At 46.5% G+C, this 25,260-nt stretch overlaps 2 protein-coding genes across 5 annotated transcripts in view; both read right to left on the bottom strand.

The window, feature by feature from the left end:
• The window catches only part of Zwilch (zwilch kinetochore protein), a 217,576-nt gene that overhangs the window by 8,819 nt on the left and 183,497 nt on the right, over positions 1-25,260 (bottom strand). For all 4 annotated transcript variants that reach the window (XM_077628066.1, XM_077628064.1, XM_077628063.1 and 1 more), the window contains one exon: positions 22,264-22,385. In XM_077628066.1, the coding sequence (XP_077484192.1) occupies positions 22,264-22,385 (122 nt within the window). The remainder of the gene's footprint in view (positions 1-22,263; positions 22,386-25,260) is intronic.
• On the bottom strand, positions 16,401-18,881 carry LOC144095035 (uncharacterized). Its single transcript, XM_077628851.1, has one exon. The coding sequence runs from the start codon at positions 18,807-18,809 to the stop codon at positions 16,914-16,916; it is 1,896 nt and encodes a 631-aa protein (XP_077484977.1). The 5' UTR covers positions 18,810-18,881; the 3' UTR covers positions 16,401-16,913.

The raw sequence follows: 25,260 nt of genomic DNA, 5'->3' as shown, positions 1-25,260 counted from the left end.
GTAAACAGGAAGTCATGCAAGGTGCTACACGACTCAGCAGCAACGATGGATGTTGTCCATCCACCATATGTGTCGCCATCCGATTATACAGGCCAATGTGCATGGATCCGACAGGTGGTGGAGGAACAAAGCACGTGCTTGCCTATATAGCGACAGTGGTAATTGAGGGCCCTTTTGGTACGCTTACAATTGAAGCTGCAGTTTCAAGAAAGCTATCTAAATGCTATCCGTATTTGTTCTCCAACAAATCGGATATGTTATTACGAGAGAAGGGGATCCATTTTGGAGACTGAGTTGTGCAGGCCTTAACAAATTCGAAGGGCGAGAACTTGCAACACAGCTTAATGGATGAACGAGGTTCAGAAAATCGCGCTAACGAGGCACCCGAGACCGGTCAGCCTGGGAGTAAGCATGCCGAACCCCGGAAGGAAGAAATCCTAGAGAGTGGCTTTTTGTCGCCAGTGTCAAGCCGTTTCACGGCACTGGTAACTGCGAACCGAGAAGAGCTAGGTACGGAACAAGCAAATGACCAGACCATAAAGGATATCAGAAAGCTCCACAGAACGAGTAAGGGAAAAAAAGAGAATATTGCTTTCCAGATGAGGGGCAGTGTGCTATATCGCTTATACAAGGATAAGCGTGGAGTGGAATGAGACCAATTAGTTGTTCCCAAGAAGTACCGACAAGACTTACTGCGACTTTCCCATGAAAATTCGTGGTCATGCCACCTGGGAATCAGGAAAACAAAGCAGAGGCTTTTGCAAGAGTACTATTGGCCTGGATGTATTAAGGACATGGAGCGTTTTGTAAGGTCATGCGACACATGCCAGCAGGTCGGAAAGGCGTGAGATAAGTGGAAAGCACTGATGGTTTTAGTACCAATCACTACTGTGCCGTTTCACCGATTGGTGACAGATGTAGTTGGGCCACTTCCCGTGACAGAGTCAGGGTGTCGTTATATCCTCACCATGTTATGCCCTGCCAAGAAGTTTCCAGAGGCTGTTGCGCTGCGTGAGGTGACGTCAGAGAGTGTTGTGAATTAGCTGTAATCAGTCTTTACCAGAGTTGCATTCCCTTCCGAGATCCAAAGTGATCAGGGTAGCGTATTCAATGGAGTGCATATTGCAACCACGCAAAACGACGAGGGACAAAGAGAAGAAAGCACAGTACAAAACGCGGAACCAACTCACTGAAAGCACTGTACTATGCTTTCTTCTCTTTGTCCCTCGTCGTTTTGCGCGGCTGCAATATGCAATCCATTGTTAACTACCAACTAGCCCGGCTTTGCCTGTTACATAGTGTATTCACCAGTGCCCTCACCACCTCATTTCTAGAGTGGTGCGGCATTAAAGGAATATAGACATCTAACTTTTGGGGTGCATGTTTTTTGTTTGTAATGATGCATAAGGCATTATTATACATGGATTACCATCTGGTATTCTCCTACGACCATTAAATAATTTATAACCGCATTTCTTTTTCGTGCTGTTTCGGTTTCAGTTTCAACCGAAACTGAATGAGGACTGCGACGTCAACGTGTGCTTACAGGTCACGTGAGGCATAAAAAAACTGCAATATAATCGCTGCTTCCACATTCGTTGCCATTTCGGCTCTTGAGGAAGGCTGGCTTCAGCACTGCAGTAAATATAAGGATGAAGCAGCGATTATGTGGACGCTTTTCCATGCCTCACGTGACACACAAAAGTGCTCTTTGACGCCATAACCATCGTTCGGCTCTTGAAACCGAAACCGAAACAGCATGACAGAAAAAATTGGATTATAAATTATTTAGCAGTCGTAGGCGAATACCTCATGGTGATTCATGCGTAGTAGTTTTCCGCATCATTGTGAAAAAGAAAACATGCCACCAAAATTAGGTGTCTATACTCCTTCAAGATAGTGCACAGCTCAACCCATCATCCGTAAAGCAACAGGGTAGAAAGGTGGCATTCTGTTCTAAAGTGCGCACTTCAGGGACTCTGCTATGAAAACAAGCGCGACTGGGATGCATGCCTATCTGCGTCACTTTTCGCTTTGAGGTCAGTATCGCATGAATCTACTGGATTTAGTCCCGCCGAGTTGGTGTACGGAAGGCCAATGCACTCATCTCTGCGAATGGTACGCGAAGCATGGGAAGGGCGCGGAGAGGACCCGGCGGTAATAGAGTTTGTGTTGACTCTGCTGGACCGTCTACGTAATGCTAAGGAACTCGTGGAGGCCAGCATGAAGTCAGCCCAGGGTCGTTCTAAGGTCTACTATTATCGGACAGCCTGCCAGGGGACGTTTTGTATCGGTGACAAGGTAATGTAGCTGAGAGCTTCAAGGCAGAATAGGCTCAAAGTACAGTGGGAAGGGCCTGCTAAAGTAGTTGCCAAGCTCCCTAACACCAACTATGTGGTGAAAACCCCGGGAAGGCATAAAGAAGTCTGCATTTAGCATTGCAACCTAATGAAGCCTTATGTGCAGAGAGAGGGCACGGTAAATCTAACGCTGAACCTTGCTGAGGAGATGGAAGAAAACGTTATCTGTCTAAGCGGAGAGGAAACCAGTGCGCAAAAACTCCTCACGAGGACTGAGCGGAAAGGATAACTAAAAGAATCTCAGTTGTCTGATCTCAGCAAACTGATAGTAGAGTTTGATGACTGCTTCATAGACAGGCCAAGCAGAACTGATATGATTAAGCATGATATTGAGCTAACTCCCAAGGAGCCAGTGCGGTCAAGGTGCTATCGACACTCTCCAAGGCAGAGAGATATCCTTGATAGGGAGGCAGTGCGCATGCTGGAATTAGGAATAACCAAGCACCCCGAAAGCGAATATGCTTCGCATGTGATCTTGGTGGAAGCTCTGGGTAAGAACCTAAGGCCTGTAGTATATTACTGAAAGTTAAATGCTGTCATCAAGGATCAAGTGTACCCTAACCCAATATCGAGGAGAGAGTGGAACAGGTCAGTCGAGCAGCCTATAAAACTACGCTAGACCTTACTCGAGGGTACTGGCAAGTGCCGCTCACTGAGCGCATCAGTAGATACAAGGCTTTCGTCACTATAATGGGAAGCGAACAACCGACAATGATGAGCTTCGAGCTCAAAAATGCTCCATTTTTCTTTTCCCATCTAATGGACAGGGTTCTAAAGGGCTGTGAAGCATTTGCGGTGCCCTACTATGATGACATTGCTGTCTTCTCAGATTCATGGGCGGACCATTTATTGCATCTAAGAGCAGTGCTGAGCCGTTTGCGTCAAGCTGGGCTCACTGTAAAGGCCGAGAAGTGTTGCCTTGCGAGGGCAACTGTCGGCTATTTCGGTCACAACATAGGCCCAGGTTTCAGGAAACCCAGCGAGGTTAAGATGTCGGCGGTAGCAGACTACTCGCAGCCTAAAAGAAAGACCGACACTCAGACATTCTTAGGGCTTATGGGACATTAAAATCACTATATCCGTGATTATTCCGCTTTGGCAAGCCCTCTGACCAATGGTCTCTGCAGGACAGAGCCGACAAATGTAGTCTGGGACGAAAAGAAGGAAGCATCCTTCTTAAACCTGAAGGCGGTACTGATTAGCCGCTGTGATGTGCATATTGAATCGTCGGGGATTTTCGAGTGCGGGGCGTCGACAACGGAGTGTTGCGCGTGTCAGCCCAGCATTGCGCGTGCGCACGTGCAAAATGGTGTGTGCGAGGTGACGGCGATGAAGAGCGTGGTGAGCACGAGGAGCGAAGAGCTGATGTGTCAGAAAACCGAGGTGTGAAGGGAGACACCGCAGCGGAGATCGTGTCATTCAAGCATGGAGGTGACAGCCGTCGGACGTTGGATCCGTGCTGCCGGGGACCTCCCTTTGATCACCAACGCAAGCCTCCTGTGTCCCTTTCAAGTTTGGAGGTGGCAGCCGATGAATTGAGGGTCCGTGCTGCCGAGAGGCTTCCTTGGATAGCCTGTTTCCGGATGGCGTTTCAGGACGACGTCTGCTGCCAAGTTCTTCGGGCTGTTGACGGGAGACCCCCGGCGTCTCCCTGTGTTCCTCTCCGTTCCTACTACCACCTGGCTCTTTTCCTCCTTCGACGCAACGCTAGCGACACGTGGCAGTTCATCAACCCGTGTCCGTCGTGTCTGCAAGGCATCCCCACTTCACCTGGGACGCTCAATACAGTGGAATCTCGTTGATACGATTCTCACGGGCACCGAAAATAAAAACTTATTATCCAAAAATCGTATTATCCAAAACGGACTCCAAAAGATAGCGAATAATACATACTTGGCACAGAACTTGCTTTTATGAAAGCACTTTAGAATAATCTGTCACTTTGCGCTGCACTTTTTGCTTTTCGAGGTCCTGCAGCAAGCTTTTTTGGAACTCGTAAAAACGAGTAGCAGTTTCCTCACTGAGCTCCGCAGACGCGACAAAGCCACGAAGCCCGTCCAAAGCTTCGAGTGCACCGTCAGTATTTAATGGCCGACGATCGCTGCTGCAATCTCCGGCGTCTTGGTTGTCATCGTCGTCGCTCTCCTCTTCAGCGGTAACATCTGCAATGATGTCTTGGACGGTGTGCAATTCACATGTCGCCAGTTGGTCGTCCGCCGATACAAACTCTTCCGGAGATGCGTCGACATTGAGGTCACCCCAGTCCGGGATGTCAATCTCTGCGCCGTCATCTCCATTTTCCTCAGTATCGCCAGGTGCACAAAAAAAGCCACACTTCTTGAAGCAGTTGGCGATGGTGTCGGGTTTGACGCGATCCCATGACATTGCCAGAAAATGGATGGCATCAAGAAGATCCACCTTCAAGCTGGCATCTTTCCGGTCAATCTTGGCCAAAAAGCATCTGACCAACAAGCTCCTAAAGTGAAATTTCACGTTTCTAATGATTCCTGCATCTAGGGGCTGCAAGTGGCTGGTGCAGTTGGGCGGCAGGAAAATTTCTTTTACGCTTTGCAGCCACGAAGTATCGACAGGGTGCGCGGCACAATTGTCGAGAAATAGAAGAATTCTACGGTTCGCGGCACGCATCCGGGCATCCAGAAGGGTGAGGAACTCTGTGAAAAGGGCTCCGGTCATCCATGCCTTCTTATTCGCTTTGTAAATGACAGGAAGGCGTGGGTTACGCGAAAAGCAGCGTGGCTTCCAGTATTTGCCAATGACAGTAGGCTTGAGCTTCTCGGTTTCATCAGCGTTGCAGCACAACAATACGGTGACTCTTTCTTTGCTTTTTTTTTCCGCCTTGACACGTCTCACCTTTTATGCTGAGACTTTTCTCGGGCTGAAGGTTGATGAACAACCCAGCTTCATCTGCGTTGAACACGTCCCTTGGCTGGTACTGAGCAATCACCGCCGACAGAGTCGGAAGCCAGTTGGAGACCTGATCTTGGTCGGCAGACTTCCCTTCGCCGGAAACGGTTTTATACGACAGGCCATGCCGTGTTTTAAAACGATGAAGCCACCCGCCCGAAGTTTTAAAATCTTCGATGCCCAACGAGAGTGCTATCTCATCAGCTTTCTCGCGAACAACTGTCCCGTCCACGTTCACGCCCGCCGCCCTTACTTCCCTGAACCATGCCAGAAGAACCTCTTCCATCTTGCCATGCTGGGCGCCCCTTGTTTGCTTCACGCCGGCGCCGAAGACTTGAATGTTCTTCTGAATTTCTTCTCGCTTGCCGACAATCGTGTTCAGCGTGGAGACAGGCAAACAAAGTTCGCGTGCCAGGTCGACACGTTTCTTCTGCGGATTTTCGTCGACTTTTGCGAGGATGTCGAGTTTTTCTTTCAGCGATAACTCTTTACGCTTTCTAGACATGGTGAAGCGCACGGGTGAAACGCGGCACCAAAACAGAAGAAACGATAAGGGCGAAGTGCAAGCTGAACGCTCGAAACACCAAAATGGCAACGAGAAATGGCAAGCACAAAGCCAACAAAGCCTACAGCATCGTCAATGCATGCGCCAATCACTGCTTCTTGGTCACGTGATTTTACCGTGAGTACTATGTCTTAGGATAGATGGCGCTAAAAACCTTCGGTGCGCTTCGGTGCGTTTGGTGTGCGAGCTTGCGAAAATTGCTCCCAGAGGCCGCCACACTGCTGCAGGCGCTGTGCGGAGGCACGGCCGGACTCTAGCCGAGCCGAGCCAGGCCGAGCCTCGAGCATACAAAGCGCGCGTCGCTGCGTCTTTAGTCCGCCGTGCCTGTCGTTTCGCTCGATGTTAATTTCAGTAGCTCTGCCCACCCGCTGCAAAGGACTGGTTCTGATGTCATCATCATACAGAAGACGCTTCCGGGATCGTATTATCCAAACAGACGTGGAAATACGATCGTATTAGCCGTACAAAAATGCATTTACCTCTATAGGGCATCGGCCGGGAACGAAAAAAAAAACGTATTATGCCGAAAAACGTATTTAGCCGAATCCTATCAACGAGATTTCACTGTATCTGGTGAACTCTTTCCGTTAATCTGTAGTGTTGTACGCATGTTGAGTGTGTGTATTTATTGGTGTTTTCATTTATTATTGGCTATTTTCCTTTAGATTATATATACGGTTGCGTTTTGTTTTGTTTGATCTGTTTGTTCTCTTGTTTGAACCTGCACGCGATAGCGTTCACCTTCGGAAAGTCGGGGACGCGTTACCAATTCGCGACAGCCGCCTGGTTTTGCGAGCTCCGAATTACGACCGAGAATTCATGGTCCAATGTGATGCGAGTGATCGAGGGCTAGGTGCCATTTTCTGCCAGAGGGATGACGACGGTAACGAACATACCGTGCTCTACCTGGGCCAAAAAAAAAAAAAACAGCTTTCAAAAGATGGCAAACTGCGCGTCAGAAAAATAGTGTGCTTGCATTGTTTGGGCTATCCAGAAACTACAATGCTATCTCGAAGGTGCCAAATTCATCGTAGAGACGGACCATTGTCCCCTTTCTTGGGTAAAAACCACAAAATCAAAGAACAGTCACTTTCTGAGGTGGAGCTGGATTCTGCAGCAGTATCATTTCGACATAAAGTACAAGAAGGGTAAATTGAATGGAAATGCGGATGCACTCAGCCATTCCTTCTAAGCAGTCCGGGGTGCTCTCTGGTATCCAAATTTGCTACTTAACTTTTTATTTTATGCTTTTATGTATGCGAATGTGCATAGCAGCATACGTGGATCCTGAGAGTTTTCAGTGTGGGCATTTCTCCAACAGCTATAGTAACAAGATTGTAGCAGTCCCTCTTTTGAACTGGTTTACTTGGAGGAGAGTTGAGAGCTTGCTTGGGCATGTGGTGTAAGTTTCAGAGACACCTAAAAAAAATCTGTTCAACGTGAAAGAAACCAATGTTACGAGTGACCGAGAAGTGTTGGTTTGTTCTACAAGCAATTGTCTCTTTGTGCAGCAGTGGCGACTGCTACCTGCCCATCTCGGTATATTGCTATCTGGTGGCACACTTGGCGGCGGTATGCTGACATGAACAGTGTGTGTCTTTGTCTTTCAATCTTGTGATTGCCCAGCGCGGGTATGAATACCTTCTATGAAAATAAACTAGCTGGAAGTACATGTCGTGTGTGCTCCTTTGTTGTGTTTGGTCTTGTTCGCGCAAGTACATACCCGTTGAAACTAAAAACATGGCCTACTCGCAGCGTCATACACGAAGAAAGAAACGAATCGGTTGCTGGATTGCCTATGGCTTGGCTTACATGCTCAGGTGACTAAGCTGAGACTGGAACTGCTGTAACCGGAACTATACTGAACTAGTACACTGGTCTAGTGGTGCGAGCGGAGGCGCGGCGGCAGAGCGGCTGAAGCAAAACGCCTCTCTGCGCCACAGGGGCTTTTACTAGTTTCGCGCCTCTGCCATTGTGCTGACCGACCGAACAATAGGAAAGGCTCTCCAAGTGTTGAGTCCATGCGGTTCTAGGCCCAATTTCTGTATCTGTTGACAAGCTTCATTTATATCTGTCGCACCTAAGTGCAGAGAAAAACCAGACTAATGGAATGCAATTAAAGTATTTATCAGCAAGTCGACAGCTACAAGACTCCATGTGACACTGTCTAGCGTGTTGTAGTACCTAATAGAACATGTAGGTTCCAGTTACCTGATAGCAAGTAGAGTGAGCCAGGATCCAGCCGGGCAGCTTATCAGAATTGTGTGCCAGCCTTCGTTCTGGCTGCAATACCCATACCCAGCCTAGTTACACTGTAATCTGCCTTGCATTTAACAACCTTTCCCACTCAGTTTCTACGGGAAACTTCGAGCTTGGCATGCTCATTGCCATTTTGTACGCAGATGCTGGCGAGCAAAGCTGTCCCAGTGGCAGGCAGGAGATTGATATAATTCTAGATGCAGGCAACATATAGATGCAGCAGACGCAGCGCTTAATTCTGAAAATACCGCCATACCATTCCACTCGCACTGTAGCATCAAGTGACAGGCAGCTAAAATTTTAATGGAGAAGCTTGGGCGTGTTGGCGGTGGACCATTCTTAAAGCAGCGCTAACAATTTGAGGGCGCAGAGACAATATACAGTAAAACCTCGTTAATTCGAAATCGTTTAATTCGAACTTCCGGTTAATTCGAACTGACGGCCGGGTCCCGGCAAAGCCCTGTGTATTTCAATGGGTCAAAACTCCCGATAATTCGAATATGCCGGTATCCACGTCGGTTAATTCGAACTAGGCGCCGATGGCTGGCATTGCTCCTCGCATATAGAAGTCACCTCGTAGCAAATACAATGCGCTGAAAATTAAAAAAATAAAGCAGAATGATGAGAAAAAAAATAAACCAGCACGCATGAGGTGAGACGTGAATTTCGTTGCCCGAACCAACCCTCCGGTGCATGCCGTAGCAGGTTTTCGCTGCCGGAGCGTCAAAGCATTGGCTTGTCTATTTTTGGCTGACGCGCGGTCACGCGGGTAGCCACCCTACCACGGGCGCCGCCTATGCTCCGGCCATGGTGGCTCCGGCGCAAGCCGTTGCAGGTTTCCGCTGCGCCGAGGCGGTCGTGACCATTGGAGACGCACGCGACCATGGAGGAAGGAAGTACTCGGGAGAGGCGGTTACGTCACATTTTTTTGAAGCCGCGCTTTTTTTCTGATGGAAATAAACGTTTCAATCAAGCGGGCCTCCCCTGCCCGTTCCCCCGCTTCCCTCTACTTGGGCGCCGTCCCAGCGCGCCTGCCCATGCAGCAGACGACGCCGCTGCGCCCAGCGTTCTATTGGCTGCGCCGTAGGCTAAACTCTCCCAGTAGCCCTTGCGAGAACGCGTGACTTCCGGTACCCTTTTTTTGTGCAGCTCGGGAAACGAAGACTCTTTCCTTTCCTTCATCCTGCACGCAGCACCCGGCCCTTCTTGCGCCTAGTCTTTGTTGCCGCGGTGTCTAGCGAAGTTTGTGTTGCGTGATATTCCTCGTTTGTTTGGTGTCTCGCTGGTGACGTCTCATCGACTGTGCCAATCATGGCAAACCGAGGAAAGTACTCCGCAAAGGATTTGAAGACGAAGGTGGAGATATTACAGGAGGTCGAACGTGGTCTCCTAACAAAGACAGCGATCGCAGAGAAGTTTGCAGTCAAGAAATGCACGCTGTCCACATACCTCAAGAACAAGGACTCGATCTTCAATGCGTATCAAAAGGAGATGGAGCCCTCGCGGAAACGACTAAGAACATCGGCTCATCCAGAGATGGAGGATGCTGTAATGGCATGGATTAAGGACGTTCGCAGCAGGAACATTCCGCTAAGTGGACCAATAATTGCCGCAAAGGCAGTGGACTTCGCCAGTCAGATGGGCATAAGTGACTTCAGCGTGTCGGAAGGCTGGTTGTCGCGTTTCAAGGCCCGTCACGGACTTACATTTAAAAGCGTTTGTGGAGAGGCAGCCGCAGTCGATGAAGAAACGTGTCAAAATTGGATCTCAGGTCAACTAAAGGACTACCTTGCCGATTACTCGCTCAGCGATGTGTTCAATGCAGATGAAACCGCGCTTTATTTTAAGTTGCTGCCGAACAAGACTGTCAGTTACAAAGGCGACACGTGTTCAGGCAGGAAGAGAAGCAAAGGAAAGAGTGACGGTGTTGGTGTGCGCAAACGCGACTGGCACGGAACTGTGCCGCTTGCTAGTTATAGGCAAAGCAGCGAAGCCTCGCTGCTTTAAAGGGCTAAAAACTCTCCCTGTTGATTATACTTTCAACAGAAAGTCGTGGATGACGCGAGCAATTTTCACGGATTGGCTGCGCACACTCGACAGGAAGTTCGCGGCACAGAACAGGAATGTTCTGTTGTTCGTCGACAACTGTTCAGCCCATTGCGACATCAGCGGACTGAAGGCGATCTATCTGGCATTTTTTTTCCGAAAAACACTACGGCTGTGCTGCAGCCTATGGACCTTGGGGTTATTAAAAACCTCAAAACACTGTACAGGCGCCACCTCCTAGAGCGGATTCTTGTGTGTATGGACAGCGGCAAATCGTACGACGTCAATCTCCTCGGAGTCTGCCACATGCTGGCAACATCGTGGAATGCTGTCAAGGCGGACACAGTCGCGAACTGTTATCGAAAGTGCGGCTTCATTGAAGGCCCAGAAGCCTGCAGCACGGCAGAGCTGGATGCTCAGTGTGATGACTCCGTCGCGCTGCACCCTGCCTACGCTGCTTTATCGGAGGGTGTTAACTTCCAGAGCTTCGTAGACGTTGACAGCGGCGTGGAGACATCGGGGCCGTTAAGCGATGCCGAGATTATTGAAGCGGCCTGCGGTGACCAGATGCCGCACAACTCGGGCGCGGCGAGCACAGCTGACAGCGACGACGAGTCCGACGGAGGCGACGATCCATTGCCACCCCCGAGTGCATGTGAAACAGCGTCAGCACTCGATCTGGCTGCACGCTACTTCTCCGCCGATGATAATTCGGACGCTGCGTTGGAGCTGTTCGGCAAGTTGCAGACGATGCTTGTCGAGTCACAGCAAAGAAAACGAAAACAAATGTGCATCGCCGATTATTTTTCTCTTTGATATGCTTTGCCAATCTGCTGTTAATAAACATGTTTTTGAAGCATAGTGTCATATTTAATCATTAAGCTTGCTGCTTACGCGAATGCATTTTGATGTTAGCTCCAACCGCATAAACAAATTAACTTTATTTCCTTCGACATTCGGGCTCTATGATTTTAATTCGCGCAATCGCCCGCCGCAAATGTGTAATAGCGCGTAGTAAGAGATAACTATCTCAGATATGCCTGTTTTAGCTTCGGCCCGTGCTGCCGGGCGTGATGGCCGCTTTTTTTAGCGCCCGCTCGTTAATTCAAACTCCGCTTAATTCAAACAATTTTCCGGTCCCCCTCGAGTTCGAATTAACGAGGTTTTACTGTATATAGTGTTGATAGAAAGAAATGCGAACAGAGCGGAGCCTATAGGCACTCCGCTGTTCGCATTTCTTTTCATCACGCTTTTACTTCAGTGGTAGCTAAAAAACGCTAGAGTTGTCCGGGATGCTTTCTGGGATGACTCTAATGTCTTTTTCTTACCACCCAGGTAAAGGCACGATCAAAAGAAATTCCAACAGCGGGGCACGAAGGCACCGAGTTGTTCGCGTTTCTTTCCATCGTGATAGTACACACGAACGCTCATGTGTACGTCTCGTCTGTGCGCCCTCGTATTGTTAGCTGCACGGTTGTGTAGCAAAAAAAAAAAAGGCGTCTTGAAGACAGGCTGTGAAAGCTGCCTGAATTTGCTTCCAATGACCAAAGAAGCGGCAGTGAATACAAGCCAGCCAACTTCACTCACATAAACGACAAGGGTGGCCTTCTGTATCCCTGCAGGGCCCCCTCTAGAAATTGCAGCTGACCTCGAAAATACTTACATGACATGCTTTATCCTCCTATAAAGCTACATGCAGACAGTATCCTTGATATTTTACAGGTGGTAAGGCAAAAACTGGCTGTCCTGGCCACTGTACAAATGTGGCAGCCGAGCTCGCTGCTATAGTGCCTATCACTGTTTTTTACATAACAAACCCGCCTCCCATTTTTAAACAACCTGAAGTCAGAAGATTATGAGTTCCAGAAAATTAGCCGGTGCGCTTAGACCTGCAAAGGATCTGTTGGAGTGAAATTCCATTTAACATAATTTCAGCTCGTTACTCGAACAATGTGCCTGCCAGGAAGCCAAGATTTGCTACAAATTTTTCGTTTACAAATATTTGCACTTAAGCTGCAAGCCTTGCTTAAAATTGGGGCGAAAATATTTTTAATCGTGGGCAAAATTTTGTGAATAAAATGCGTTTTTGAGGCAGCTGAACCGCTTCAGCAAAAGTTATTTCCGCACAAGCAGATCTTTCGTACAGTGCCCTCACAGATGAATCACTGAAACAAAATCAGCTCAGTAAGAAATGCATGTAAACGAACTACATCCACGAGCAAAAGTATGAGCGCTTCGCATTGCCCTTTGTCGGTAGCAGACGACTTATACCCCTGTCACACGGGACTTCTTCACGGCCTTTGCCGTAAAGTTGTCTTAATGTACTAAAGGAGGAAAACCGAAAAGGAGCAGCCGCGCTGCTACACGGCAAATCCAAAGGAGCTAGAACGTGGCCTCCGTGAATGCCAAAAGTCACCGCTGTGCGTGAAGCGGCGCTAGTAACATTACGAAATTAAAGCAGACTGTAGCACTTCAGCTAAGAGGATAAAAGTGCTTTCGTATATGTTTGAAAAAGTAGCTATCACGATAATAAACGAGCGTTTTGAAGGTGAGAAACAGATAGTTTGAAACAAAAGTTTCTTTTTTTTTTTTTTTTTCATCGTTCCCGGTCCGACCACGGAAGGCGCACTTTTCCGTTCGGCTCCTCGTTGTGTGTGAGAAGCGTGCTTTGTTGCTTATGTCCTTGTGCGTATTTCAAAGAAATTAGGTTTTGCCTGGTTAGCGTGCTCCCGCAATCATGTGCGACGAACCGCAAGACGTTAGAATGAATTGTGTAATTGCCATGAAGAGCAAACGAAGAAAAAACAGCAAAGCGAGAAACGCAAGCACGTGTGTGTCGATGCGGCTGCTGAAATGCGTTCAAGTCCTTTCTTAGCAGTGTAGGTGTCTTAAGTCATCCTCCTCTACGGTTAAGTGCACTGTAACGCAAAATTAACCATTAAATAAGATAAATTAGATATTTTTTTTACGTCTGCAAAACTAAATATTGCGTCAATTTTTTATTCTTTGAGCTCGCTAGCTGTTGCTGCCGTCTGGGTTGCTCCTTTAAGCAACATTAAGGCCGCTGAAGGCCGCCTTTGCGGCTACGGACCTTTTTCGCAAAGGTCTCGACGCTTTGCCGTGTAGATGCGCGTCAGGCGTTTTTGGGGCAAAGGACCTTAATTCCTAAGGCCTTACACGTGCCCGTGTGACAGGGGTATTAGAACGACGCGATCGCCAAAATGCCCAAAGGGGCACGGTGGGGGAAAAAAAAGGTGCCTAGGAGGTTACGTCAAGGTCAGGTGAAGCCAATGGCATACAGGTTTCTGACCTAGGGGCGCATTATGCACCCCACCATTACAAGATGTGCAGAAATGTACACAAGCTCCTGAAGCAGCAGCGCCATGTGGTGGCTTCTATGCCAAAGAGCACACCCACTAGGACAGTTCAATATAACCAGAACACCCAGAAACGATGATGATGAGCGGGCCTTTGCAGTAGTGCCGCCTCCTGGGGAGCAAGGAGGCACAATCCAAAACAAGGATGGCAGTGAGTAACTGGCGCCCCCTGGCTCAGTGGTTAGGGTGCTCATCTACTGATCAAGAGTACCTGGGCGAAACCCAAAGGCAGCATGCAAACGTGTGCTGTGCTATATGCTGTGCTATGCTACCACGTACGGTGGTAGATGCATTGAAGGTTTTCAAAGAATGCGCTCTGGGCCTAACTTTCACGACTGGACTTCCTAAAGAAGAGGTACTTCAATTTCTGGGTTTAAGACTGTTCTTGGAAGCGCATCATGTCTGTTGGGAATACTCCCCTCGCTCTACCAAGTTTTTCTTAAATTACCAATCAGGCCATACAAAATTGGTAAGAAATGGCATTGTTTTTTCTAGCCTCAAATCTGCCATGAACAAGTCATGTCTTGAAAGAATCAACGAAAGCATTTTGTGTCAAGTTGGCCGATTAAAATCTAGCGGTTACCCCTCTCATGTGATTTTGTGATAAGCTTCTAAGATGGATCAAGAGAGGGGATAAACCTAAACATGAAAAAAAGAAGTTTGTGGTGGTGCCTTACACACGTGGTGTGGGCATGGTTTAAAGAATGTGGCGGCGAGATACGATGTTGATGTGGTTTTTTCAGCGCCAAAGAAACTTAAAGGTGTGTGCAGGCAGGTGGAAGTGGAGGCTGTCAGACCAACCATAAGAGCCCTTTTGTGCCCTGTAATGTCGGTGTTGCGTACAGGATACCGTGCACTTGCGGGGTGACTTATATTGGCCAGACTGGACGTTGCATTAACGTTCGTCTGAGTGAGCACCAGAGGTCCCGAGATAATGGGTCATATTGTAATCTTGCCCGTCACTGGAGAGAAGGTACATGTGCACCCCTCTGTTTTCTAACACCGTCATCTTAGGTAAACATAATGACAGCCTAACGCGTGAGATATTAGAGGATTTTCACATCCGCTTGGAATCAGATTTTTGTATTAGTGACCTTTTTGTCGCACTAACTGATAAAGAAATGATGTACTTATCTGACCAAGATGTGTAGCTTTGCGCTCGTGCCGACTGTCACCGCTGTGGGCATGATGATTAGCTTTTGTTTCTTTTGTTTTCCCCCTGGTTTGTGTTTGGTGTTCTTCGTATTTAAGATACCTTTGACGTGAATAAAAATCTAGTTGCGAGTCAGCACTTGTGGTGTCCATTCTTCGTTGTGTCCCGTACTTTTATTGCACTGTTCAAATATGAATCTTGAGGAAACAGTTGTCTTGGGTAGAGGACGTCTATGGGCCAGCTTGAACTTTGGGACGCAGGGACATAGGTTCTTCTTTTGAAAAAGTTTGTCATCGACTCCTCTTCTTCAAACTAGCCAAACTAAACCTTGAACCTAACATCCTACTTTAGCTTGAACAATTTCTTTTTAACCGTTCCCAGTTTTAATCACCTAACAATCGCAACCCCTCATTATGTTCCGTTGGCTCCGGCGTGCCTCAGGGCTCTGTGTTAGGTCCTCTGTTGTTCCTAATATACCTACCTGACTGTGTACCTTCTAACAGTCATTTATTTGCTGATGATTGTGATGTCTTTCTAGAAATTAACAGTACGGATGATACTAATGCCTTGCAACATGATATGGATGCTGTTACTAATTGGTGTGACTAGTGGAAAATGAACCTTAATACATCTAAATGTAAAGCCTTACGTATGTCTAGAAGTGTCTGCGGTCCTAGCGTCTAATCCCTAAATAACAGTGCGCTCGAATCCGTCACTTCCTATCGTTATCTCGGCATCGAAATCTCTTCTGATCTTACTTGGTCCCTTCACATTAACACCATAATTAAAAATGCTAATCGCATGCTTGGTTATCTTCGGCGTAATTTTTCCTCTGCCCCTAGCTCACTTAAAGTCCTCCTGTACAAGACACTAATCCGTAGCAATCTAGAATACGCTGCACCTATTTGGGACCCTAGCTGTGCTAACCTAACCTATGCCTTGGAGCTTGTCCAGTATAACTCAGTTCGTTTCATTCTGCATAACTACCATAGTACTGCTAGCATATCATCAATGACACGCATGCTAAACCTTCCTTCATTAGCTTCCCGTCGGAAATTTTTTCACATTTGCTTATTCCATGAAATTTTTCATATTTGTCCCAAGATTCGTAGCGCACTCATCCCTTCGCCTTCGTACATCATCTCGTCTGGACCAGGCACACAAGGTTGGAATTGCACCACTCAGAACAAAAACATGCAGCAACTCCTTCATTCCTTGAACATCCGAAGACTGGAACCACCTTACCGGATCCATTGCCAGCATTGCAGACAATATTTATTTTAGAACCGCATTAGCCACCATTGTATACGTCGATCATTAAATTGTCTGCTTCGTGTTATCTTTTCTGTATTGTATTTATCTCATTCAACCACTTCCCTCTGTAATGCCCCAGGCCTTGAGGGTAAAATAAATAAATAAATAAATAAATAAATAAATAAATAAATAAATAAATAAATAAATAAATAAATAAATAACAGGGGTGTGCGAATATTCGAAATTTCGAATACGAATCGAATATGTTTGATATTCGATACATATTCGAACATTGATATTCGTGAATTTCCAAATATTCAAAAATTCCGGAATACTCGCCAGCGATCGTATACTGCACATACTTTCATAAATTCGACCATGTCAAAACCACAATATCTGGGCAAATTAGCTGACAATCTAGTTAAAAATTCTAGGAAAACAATACAGAGTTCCTATCCGCTTCCTTTTCCGCCGTTTCTCACGCGGACCGAGCGCATTCCGACGCCGCAAGGCTTCACCTCGTGAAAATTTCCCCAAGTGGGCTTTTCCACATATCACCCGTGCTGCGAACAAGATGGCCGACGGACCGCTTCGAGCAATCGCAACGCGAAATCGCAGTTTTTTTAATACTTCGGTAATACTTTACATATTTAGTGCCCACATCCGAAGAATGCGTCCTGTCGCCTTCATAACTCTCCGAGCGTGACTTCCGCCATCCCGTTTTGTAAACTACGCTATGCGGGAAAGCCTACTTGCGGAATGCCACGGGAGCCTCCTGACAGGGTTCGTACAAGCTATACAGAAAAAAATTGAAGGATATTCAAGGACTTTCAAGGCCCTTCTAGGAGGTTTTCAAGGACTTGCTACGAAGCTGTATTTTGTAGTTTCGCAACCCAAAAGTATTTTCAAAAAATAAATATCTTTATTGCACTCAATGTAGGATAACATATCTGTCAAGACACACCAAGGAAAGTTCAAGAGACCTCCTGAAGCTTTGCCTCAATCTCTTTGTTGAGGTTTAACAATTGCTCAGCCTTAGCCTTTGCTGCTTTTCTCATATAATTTGATTTGATTATGTAAGTGAGGTCATTGGCTGCTTCCGCCTTTTCAGCACAGTCGTCTGCTGATGCAGTCAGATCGCTAACAGCTGCTTCCAGTATCTTCCTTTTTTTATTGAAGCTGTCAAGCTGGGCCTCAGCACAGCGCTTTTTTGACTGCTTGACACATTCTTGTTCCAGCCTTTTCTGGGCTTCCAAGTAAGCACTATAATGATGCCTTGCAGCTGATACCGCCTTCCTCAAATCTTTTATGATGACAATGTTAAAGATACCACCTGCTTTTTCCACTGCATCGCACACAATTCGTTGTGAGATGTAAAAGAGGCCTTTCAAGTTCTCTACAGAGATCTGTCGGTTTATGCTAAAGCCTCTCTCAACAGTTGCCTGACCATGGCTTAGCACAAGCAAAGATTTTACAACTTTCCACAGCTCTGCATAAGAAGCATTGAATTGCATAAGTTCACTAAAAAAGGTGTCCAGACTGGTGGCTTTCTCGAAAAGTCGCAGTTGATGTTTTTCATGCAACAGCTCCGTGTACTCTGCAAGTACAGAGTCTCGACGCTGATCTGTCAGCCTCCCTGCCGCAATGAGTGCTTCCAACACTTTCTTGAGGCCTGCCAGGCACTCATTAGGCCTGCAGCACATTTGTCGAGGGTCAAGCGAGGAAAGGCCTCTAACCACTGTGAACCTCAAGGGGCTCTTCTCAAGGACCTTCTTCGTCACTGCGACTAGGAACTGCTTACACTCCATCTTGAACTGAAATATATCTTTTGCACTTGCATTGCACTTCTTCAGGATTTGTTCGACTGTGTGACCAACATCCACTTTTTCCAGTGGTGTATGATTCTTTGGGTCCTCTATATCAATTTGCAGCATGCCTGTGATCCCCGTTGCTGAAGACAATGTAGAACACTTGATAAATTTTGTCATTAACTTTCTGACTATCGTCTCCAAGTCTCTCGCCAGAAGAAATAACATCGGTTTGTCTGTTTGGAATTCCATTAGGAATGGCTTCAGTGTGGCAGCAACACTAAGAGCAAAATTCAGCTTTGCCACTACTAATGTGTCCTGAATGAATTCAACAATGTTCTGAAAAGACACACACTTTCGCAGACTCACTTGCTTCTTCCTTGCGGATTCCACAAACTTCTTCACATCACTCCAGAGTTCCGGAGCTCTTTCGATGACTGCCACATTCTCAACCCAGCGATGGGCAACATATTTCAGAGGAAATACTGCCTTCCCAGTGAGTGCTGAAAAATCATGCCTCCTTGCAGGGGCATCCTCAAACAGTGCACTCAGACTGGACAAAAGGGTGTCGAGTCCCCACTTGCTCGCTATGACGCCTGCCTTGTAGGCATTGTACACAGTGTGAAGGCTGCAAGTACCCAAGTCAAGACAGTGGACTTGAAAGTTCTGCTGCAGGTGAGATTGCAGCATCTTGAAGAACTTCAGGTTCACGTTGGGTCTGTCCATTGAGATTTGAAGAATCTTCGCCAGTGGCAACGGTTCTAGTGCACTCAGAAGTTCGTCTTTAATATCCTCAGCCGTTGCGTGCCCCATGAAAACAGAAGTGTAGTACTTCGTTACCACCTTTCTGGACGAGTCCCAAAATCTTATGTGCACGTCCATTTGCTTTTCTTGAAGGCATTCGTTAGCAGACTCATCAAAAAGTACGACATAGTTCTCGCACCATTCTATAGCTCGTTGCAGCGATGACAGAAAAAAAGGTCTGAGGCCGTGGCAGGTTATGTAAGCACATTTCCTCTCACCACATGAGAAGCCTTTAGCGATCTCGCTATCAGGAAACATGCGTTTAAACAACTCGCCTGCTTCCGAAGAAGATCTGTAGGAGCAGTGGGTTGTGACTAACTTCAGCGTCCATAAAATTTCCGCATCTGTCACCAGCTCGTTTGCCTTGCACGCAATGTTGACGTCAGACGACTGCGATGGAGTATCTACGGGTCGCGCGCTCGAGCTAGCGGAAAAATACTCGCGCACCGAACCTGCCGCTGCTCTCTTCATACAGGCGCTGTGCTTTGCACTCTTCATGTGGCTTTTCAGTGCAGACTCGCCCATAGCAACAAGGTCGAAGCACTTCCCACAACGTTTGCATTTTGCTCGATGTGGATTCGTAGCATCCGGTGCCACCCAATCCTAGTAGGCACTGTTACTGAGCCAAGAGCTTTGAAATGTACACTTTCCGGGAATTTCTGCGGATCGCGGGATTGCTGCAGTCCCACGCAGAGAACTGTCGGAACACACGGCTGCAGAGAGTAAACGTCAGCGTACGCACGTGCAACGCAAAACCACGAGACGCCGAACCAACGGCCGGTGATGTCGATGGCGATACGGCCGTACACTTTTGAACGGGCGATCACGCCACCTCAATATGGCCAGCTGTCTAAAGGGCTCCACCAAACTTGTCAAACTTTCAAGAAATTTCGTGTAACGGTTAGTAGAAAAACTATGCGCTGAGAAAATAATTATTTTTCCACTTTATGCACGGGTTTCGCACCGATTTTTTTTTTTGTGTATATCGCGATTTCCATCCCGCACAGAAAATTTCAAGGACTTTCAAGGGTTAAAAAAAATTAAGCACTTTCAAGGGCCTTGAAAAAGCAATTTCCAAATTCAAGGGTTTTCAAGGGTTTCAAGGACCTGTGCGCACCCTGCCTGAAGGCTCGTGTCGTGCAGTCACAATAACAATAGGGCAAACTATCCTGTCAAAATCTCGACTATTGCATGGTGCATTGTAACCTGCACACCTCTTTAGCGGGCGTAACGGCAGGCGTGGCAACAATTGGAAGGCCTCTGTCGCTAGGGCAAAAAAATAGCCTGGCCGCATAGTTTGGGTTTCTGAGCTTCGCCGCTGCCCCGCGGCAACTGCAACTGTCGGCCCGCGCATTCGCCCGTAGTCCAATCCCAGCTCCGCGCTGCTTTCGGACGCTGACTTGCGCGTCGCAGGCGATTTATTTTTCCTTTTTATAAACCGCCTCGCCGCTGACGCCAGTGTGTGTTCCCCTGCTCCTTGCTTGCATTTGTGTTGTTCTTCCAGCCCTCTGAAACGGGCGGCTCGTCACGGGCTTACAGGTGTTAGCGCAATGGAGCCGCCTCATAAGGCCTTACTGCATCTTCAGCATTTTCAGTCGCATTTTTTTTTCGAGGGGGCGCGGGCAATTTTATTAACAGAGGACTTCGGATGAACCGAACATTGCTTCCGGTCCCTTGAACTCCGAATGAATGAGGTTTAATAGTCATCATGTTAATTTTTTGTTGCCAGTCTTGTCATTTTATGGATTTTGTTTTGCATGACCTCATTATAGTTTGGATACTGTTATGCTGTCTAATCAAGTAGTGTACATTTCTGTGCACAACATGTTTTTTTGCATGGTACTGAGGCAGTCTAGTTTTGTTTAATTTAGTTGCAAAGACCGTACACTGTTCTGAAGAAAATAAGGGCAACAATGTTTGCTTGCTCATCATTTTCTGAAATTTTTTTTGTACTGAACAGATATTCGATATTCAATTCGATATTCGAAGCCATTTTTTCTTCATATTCGTATTCGATTCGTATTCGAAAATTTCAATATTCGCACATCCCTAAAATAAATAAAGGCTTCCTGACAGGCTAGTTGGTACATATTCATTTTTGAAAGGTTGTGTGCTAAAAAGACATTCACAGGAAAAATGGTAGAGACGACAGCAAAGAAGCGCATCTTTCCTGTCGTCTCTACCCTTTTTCCTGTGAATGTCTTCTTATCCCACAACCTTTCAAAAAAGGGACATAGAGAGACACATTGAAACACAGAACACAGCGCTGACTATAAATTTTAATGAAAAAGAGTAAAACGGGTGCAAATATATACATTGTCGACGAAAGAAAAAGCGTACCTCCATGATGTTTGCCCTGTCCCATGAACCGGCCAATTTTTCGCCCCATTTGTTCTTAGAATCCTGCTTGTCATCGTTTTTTATGTTTCTCTTTCTTTAGTTACCACATAATGTTTTAGCCTTTTTAGCCCTGTTTAGCCATGTTACTGTTTACATTTATTGGTTTTAACTCAACAGTAGTCTAAATTGAAGCCGGGAAAATTTTTACGTTTTTTACAATTTTCACAGCCTCATGACTATCCTACTGTTTCAAACTTTTGACTGTTTCGATGCGTTTTTGTTAGCGCTGTTTTTATTTTTTGCTTTTCATGACACGGCTATTGGTTGTTTCAGTGTCTGGTTTCGCCTAGATCTTATGTCGTGACTGCTCTCAGGACGACTTTTCAGTTATCTGTCGGTTCTCAGCACGCGTGAGCACAGAACTATAACGCAGCCTCAGATTGTTCAGTTTCACTGGTTTCGCATTCCTGTTGAGGCTGTTCTGTCATCATTTCCAAGGTTTAGTTTTTGTTTTTGCTTTTGTTGCAGCCCCATTTGCCATGCGCTTTGCCCTCTCTCTATCCTTCTCTCCGCCTCTACCCACTGTATACATTTCCACCCGTTTCGCTCTTTTTCAATAAAAGTTGTTAGCATGTTTCAATGTGTCTATGTCCCTGCATCCCAAAGTTCACACTGGCCCACAGATGGAATCATACCAACTGGCCCAGAGGAATGCCATTTTGATGTGAACGTGTTGCCCAAGAATTGAAAGAAATGCACTTGATCAGAAAAAAGGGCCTGAACTGCATTAGCGATGCATCCTTTTTTTTGTACAAGTGTGAAGAAGACTTTTAAAGAAAATTCCCAGGTTAGAACCACAAGTATGGGTGCCTTTTCTGATGTTGACTGAAGTGCACAGTGCAAGAAGCCATTTCCAAAGGTCTTATGCTGTCGCATGTGTTTTGCCGGTTTTCATCTTTTTAATGCTTTTTCATTCTGTTGCCGTCCTGTCAGGTACCATTCTTTCATGTTACTGTGGCCCTCTATACCATGTGTCATCTTTGCCGTTTTCTTCATAGATTCATCGGTCACTTTTATCGCTTTCGGATACCTTTTGTTGGCTGTGTTTACTCTTATCATATTTATGGCCCCTTAATTCTGACGCTTGCAGCAGCTGACAAGCGGGGTGAATATGTGCCTTTATATTATGTGTGTCTCCCAATAAAGGAACCGGTTGTCAGTAGAGTGTTGTCCTGTCCACCTTTCTCGTGTCCACATTACGTTGCGCCTTCTTATAACCCAAAAATTTTGGTTCTCAAAATTCCCTGATAAAGGAAAAAATGCCCCCATGAAACATCCCTGCCTGGTTAATCATTTGAGACCCAATACTCACCGCAGTGCTTCTCGGTGAGCAGGTGGTCGAAAGGGGGTGAGGTGCTGATGTGGGTGATGGTGTGGGCAGTGTAGTTCCCCTGACGGCTCTTGAGAGAGGCGGTCCACTCCATGGGAGCCATGCTGGACAAAGGGACGAGAGAGTAAGAATCCATTTCTGGCCACACCAGCAAAGTACAGACCCAGGAGAGTGCAAATGGCAGTGTAGCCCAGCCTCTGTCCAGCTTACATATCTTTCGGGGACCCCATGACGTTCTACTAAGGATGACCACATCACCAGGCAAGGATCACAGCACTAAAAGCAATAAAGGGCAAATACAAAAATAAAACTGGATAGAAGCAGCCCAAGGCACTTTTCAATAATTTTTCTGTGAAAAACCGGCTTTCAAAATCGTGAAAATCGCCGCTCCCTATGTTCCACATTAGGGGTCCCCACTGCATCCCCTTTACGGTTTGCTCCCCGCGGTGTCCTTTCTAGTTGCCATAACTAACAAAGGTGGACACTGCTGCCCTAGCTCTTCAGCTCGTTGCGTGCGGATGTTTCGGCGCAGCACTCCGCTCTAGCGCAAGGCCTCCTGGTGGCAACGTTCTCGAAGCAGTGAACATTCGCTTGTAACCTTGCTGGTGAGTCTGAGGGCCTCGATTCGTTCGCGTATTTTGTTGCTATAGCTGGCATTGTTGCAATAAATTCCTTTTTTTGTGTCAGCCAGAGTGTCGTTGTCACTGTCCACTGTATTTAATTTTAACCACAAGTTTTATTTGCAAACAACTTGAATTTGCATTGGCCGATCTATAGCCCCCAATTTAACTGACATCTTTTTAGCTTTTATTGACCAGCGCATTTGTGCACAGTTAAACCGGACACCTGTTGGGTTTTCTGCTTTGTTCATGATTACTTTATTCTTTTTGACCCGCCTACATCTTTTAACTTTGACGAAGCTGTTGCTGATGTTCTTAACATTTTTAGTGACAATTCCCAAGGCCTCACCTTCACTTGGGAACTGCCGCAAGGGGGCAAGATCCAGTTTCTGGACGTTCAGTTTGATTTCACTGGCGCAGACCATGTGTGTTGGGTGTATAACCCCTGCTCCAAGAAAAGCCTCAAGCCGTTCAGCAGTGCCCATTCTAAACAGGCGAAACAAGTATTGCCATGACGTGCTTACACGCCGCTCTCTCAAAATCATGCTATCACTGTGTGCAGGCTGGCTTTGACAAGCAACTTCAGAGATTAAACAATGCTGGTTATCCCTGCATTGTCATAACCGCTATTTGTGAAGCCTTGCTGCAGAAGATTAAACTCTCTTCGAGCGGTACTCTACCAAGCAAGCAGCGAGATAAGAGGCCTGTGGCGGTGATTCCGTATTTACACAAAATAGCACACAACATCAAGAAGATAGGGAATCGTTATGGTGTGAATGTGGTGTTTTCAGCACCATGTAGGCTTAAGCAAGATATGCTCCGTGATGGACAAACGACCCCCGAGGTGCGCTGTCAAGCATAGGCAGCGTTACACGTAATTCAGGTCTGAAGTCATCTATGAGATGCCGTTCAAGTTTGGGCGTGTCTACATTGCGCAGATCGGCCGTTGTTTCAATGAGAGCGAGTGAGCACAAACGGACAATAAAAAACAGTGAAAGGGGGAACCTCCCTGATCACTGCAAAGATTGCCAAGATTGCGGACCGGTGCTGGAAGAGGCAAATTTTATCGGCAAAGGCAGAAAGCGAGTTGAAAGGGAAGTCATCGAAGCATTTCACATACAGAAAGGTGGGCCCATGTGCATAAGCATTTCGTCGGTCAAACTCAACGGCCGGGAAGTGGATTTTTTAGATGGTCATGTGTAGATCTTGTCATTCCATCTTGTTATCATGTTTGTAAATTTTTCATGCCTTGTGCTGTGAGTACCAATTGTCTGGCTTTTACGCATAAATGCAATCTTTTTCTGTACATATATTTTTTCTTGTTAGCGTGTCCTGGCCATGATAACGCACTGGTGATGATAATGTACTGGCGTATAAAGGTGGTGTTTTTCCGTAATAAACTCAGTTGGTAGTATTTGCTCTTCCTGTCTCTGTGTCTTCCTGTGTTTGTTCCTTTGCGCCATTCAACTTTATGATGAACCAACTAGCCCAACAGCAAGCATTTCTGCTCACAGTCTTCTTCAGATTGTGTGACAATTTGTGCACATATGGAATGCATGCAATGTTTTTATTGCTGATTTATCAGCGTTGGTGCACACATTCTTCTGAATTTTCCTTTCCACGATCAATGACTCCTTATTTATATGTCATGCACTACACACAAGCCCAAACCGCCACCTTATTGGTCCTGCATTAGTTAGCCTTTCTACTTGTGCGTCAAAGATTGTTTGGGTTTACTGCACTCTAGACCTGTACAATGCGGCTTTCGTGCACATTTTGGCAATTCCGTGCTTTGCTACCTTTGACTGAGCCGACTGAAAAAGGCAGAAGTCTCTTCCGGGAGTGCGGCGTGTAAACCCAGCACACGTGCTCATCAGACAGCAGAAGTTCCAGATAAAGAAAACTTATTCTATTGTTAGTAGTCTGTTAGTTGGTCAGTTGTAAGGTGTTAAGTTCCTCACAGAGCACATAAAATATATGAGCAGCAGTTTAATGAGCATGACCTGTGCAATAAAACTAATAAGTCATCGAAGTAACGCATGATATTAACAATGCCCTATACAAGGAGAAGGCTCAAGCAGCAGACCAAGGCAACTTCAGTGAAATGAAATTTTTGAAAACCATCAAAAGTGAAAAATGAAGCAGCCCAGCTTTTTAAGAGAGCTGGCCTCCTGAAACTCGCTTGATCTGCTAAAGAATCCAAGAGATTCAGCATCACAATCTTCTTCAGTGCAAAGACCCACAAAGAGAACTTTTTTTTTTCGTGTCGTAGTATCCAAACGTGACACTTAGCAATAAACGAGAAGTCGCAACATTCCTGCGGGAGTGCCTATCGCATTTAGAAGTCGAAGGCCCTTTC

Source organism: Amblyomma americanum, chromosome 6 (genome assembly GCF_052857255.1).
Source record: "Amblyomma americanum isolate KBUSLIRL-KWMA chromosome 6, ASM5285725v1, whole genome shotgun sequence".
Taxonomy (NCBI): Eukaryota; Metazoa; Arthropoda; class Arachnida; order Ixodida; family Ixodidae; genus Amblyomma; species Amblyomma americanum.
This window is presented reverse-complemented; position numbering and strand designations above follow the sequence as displayed.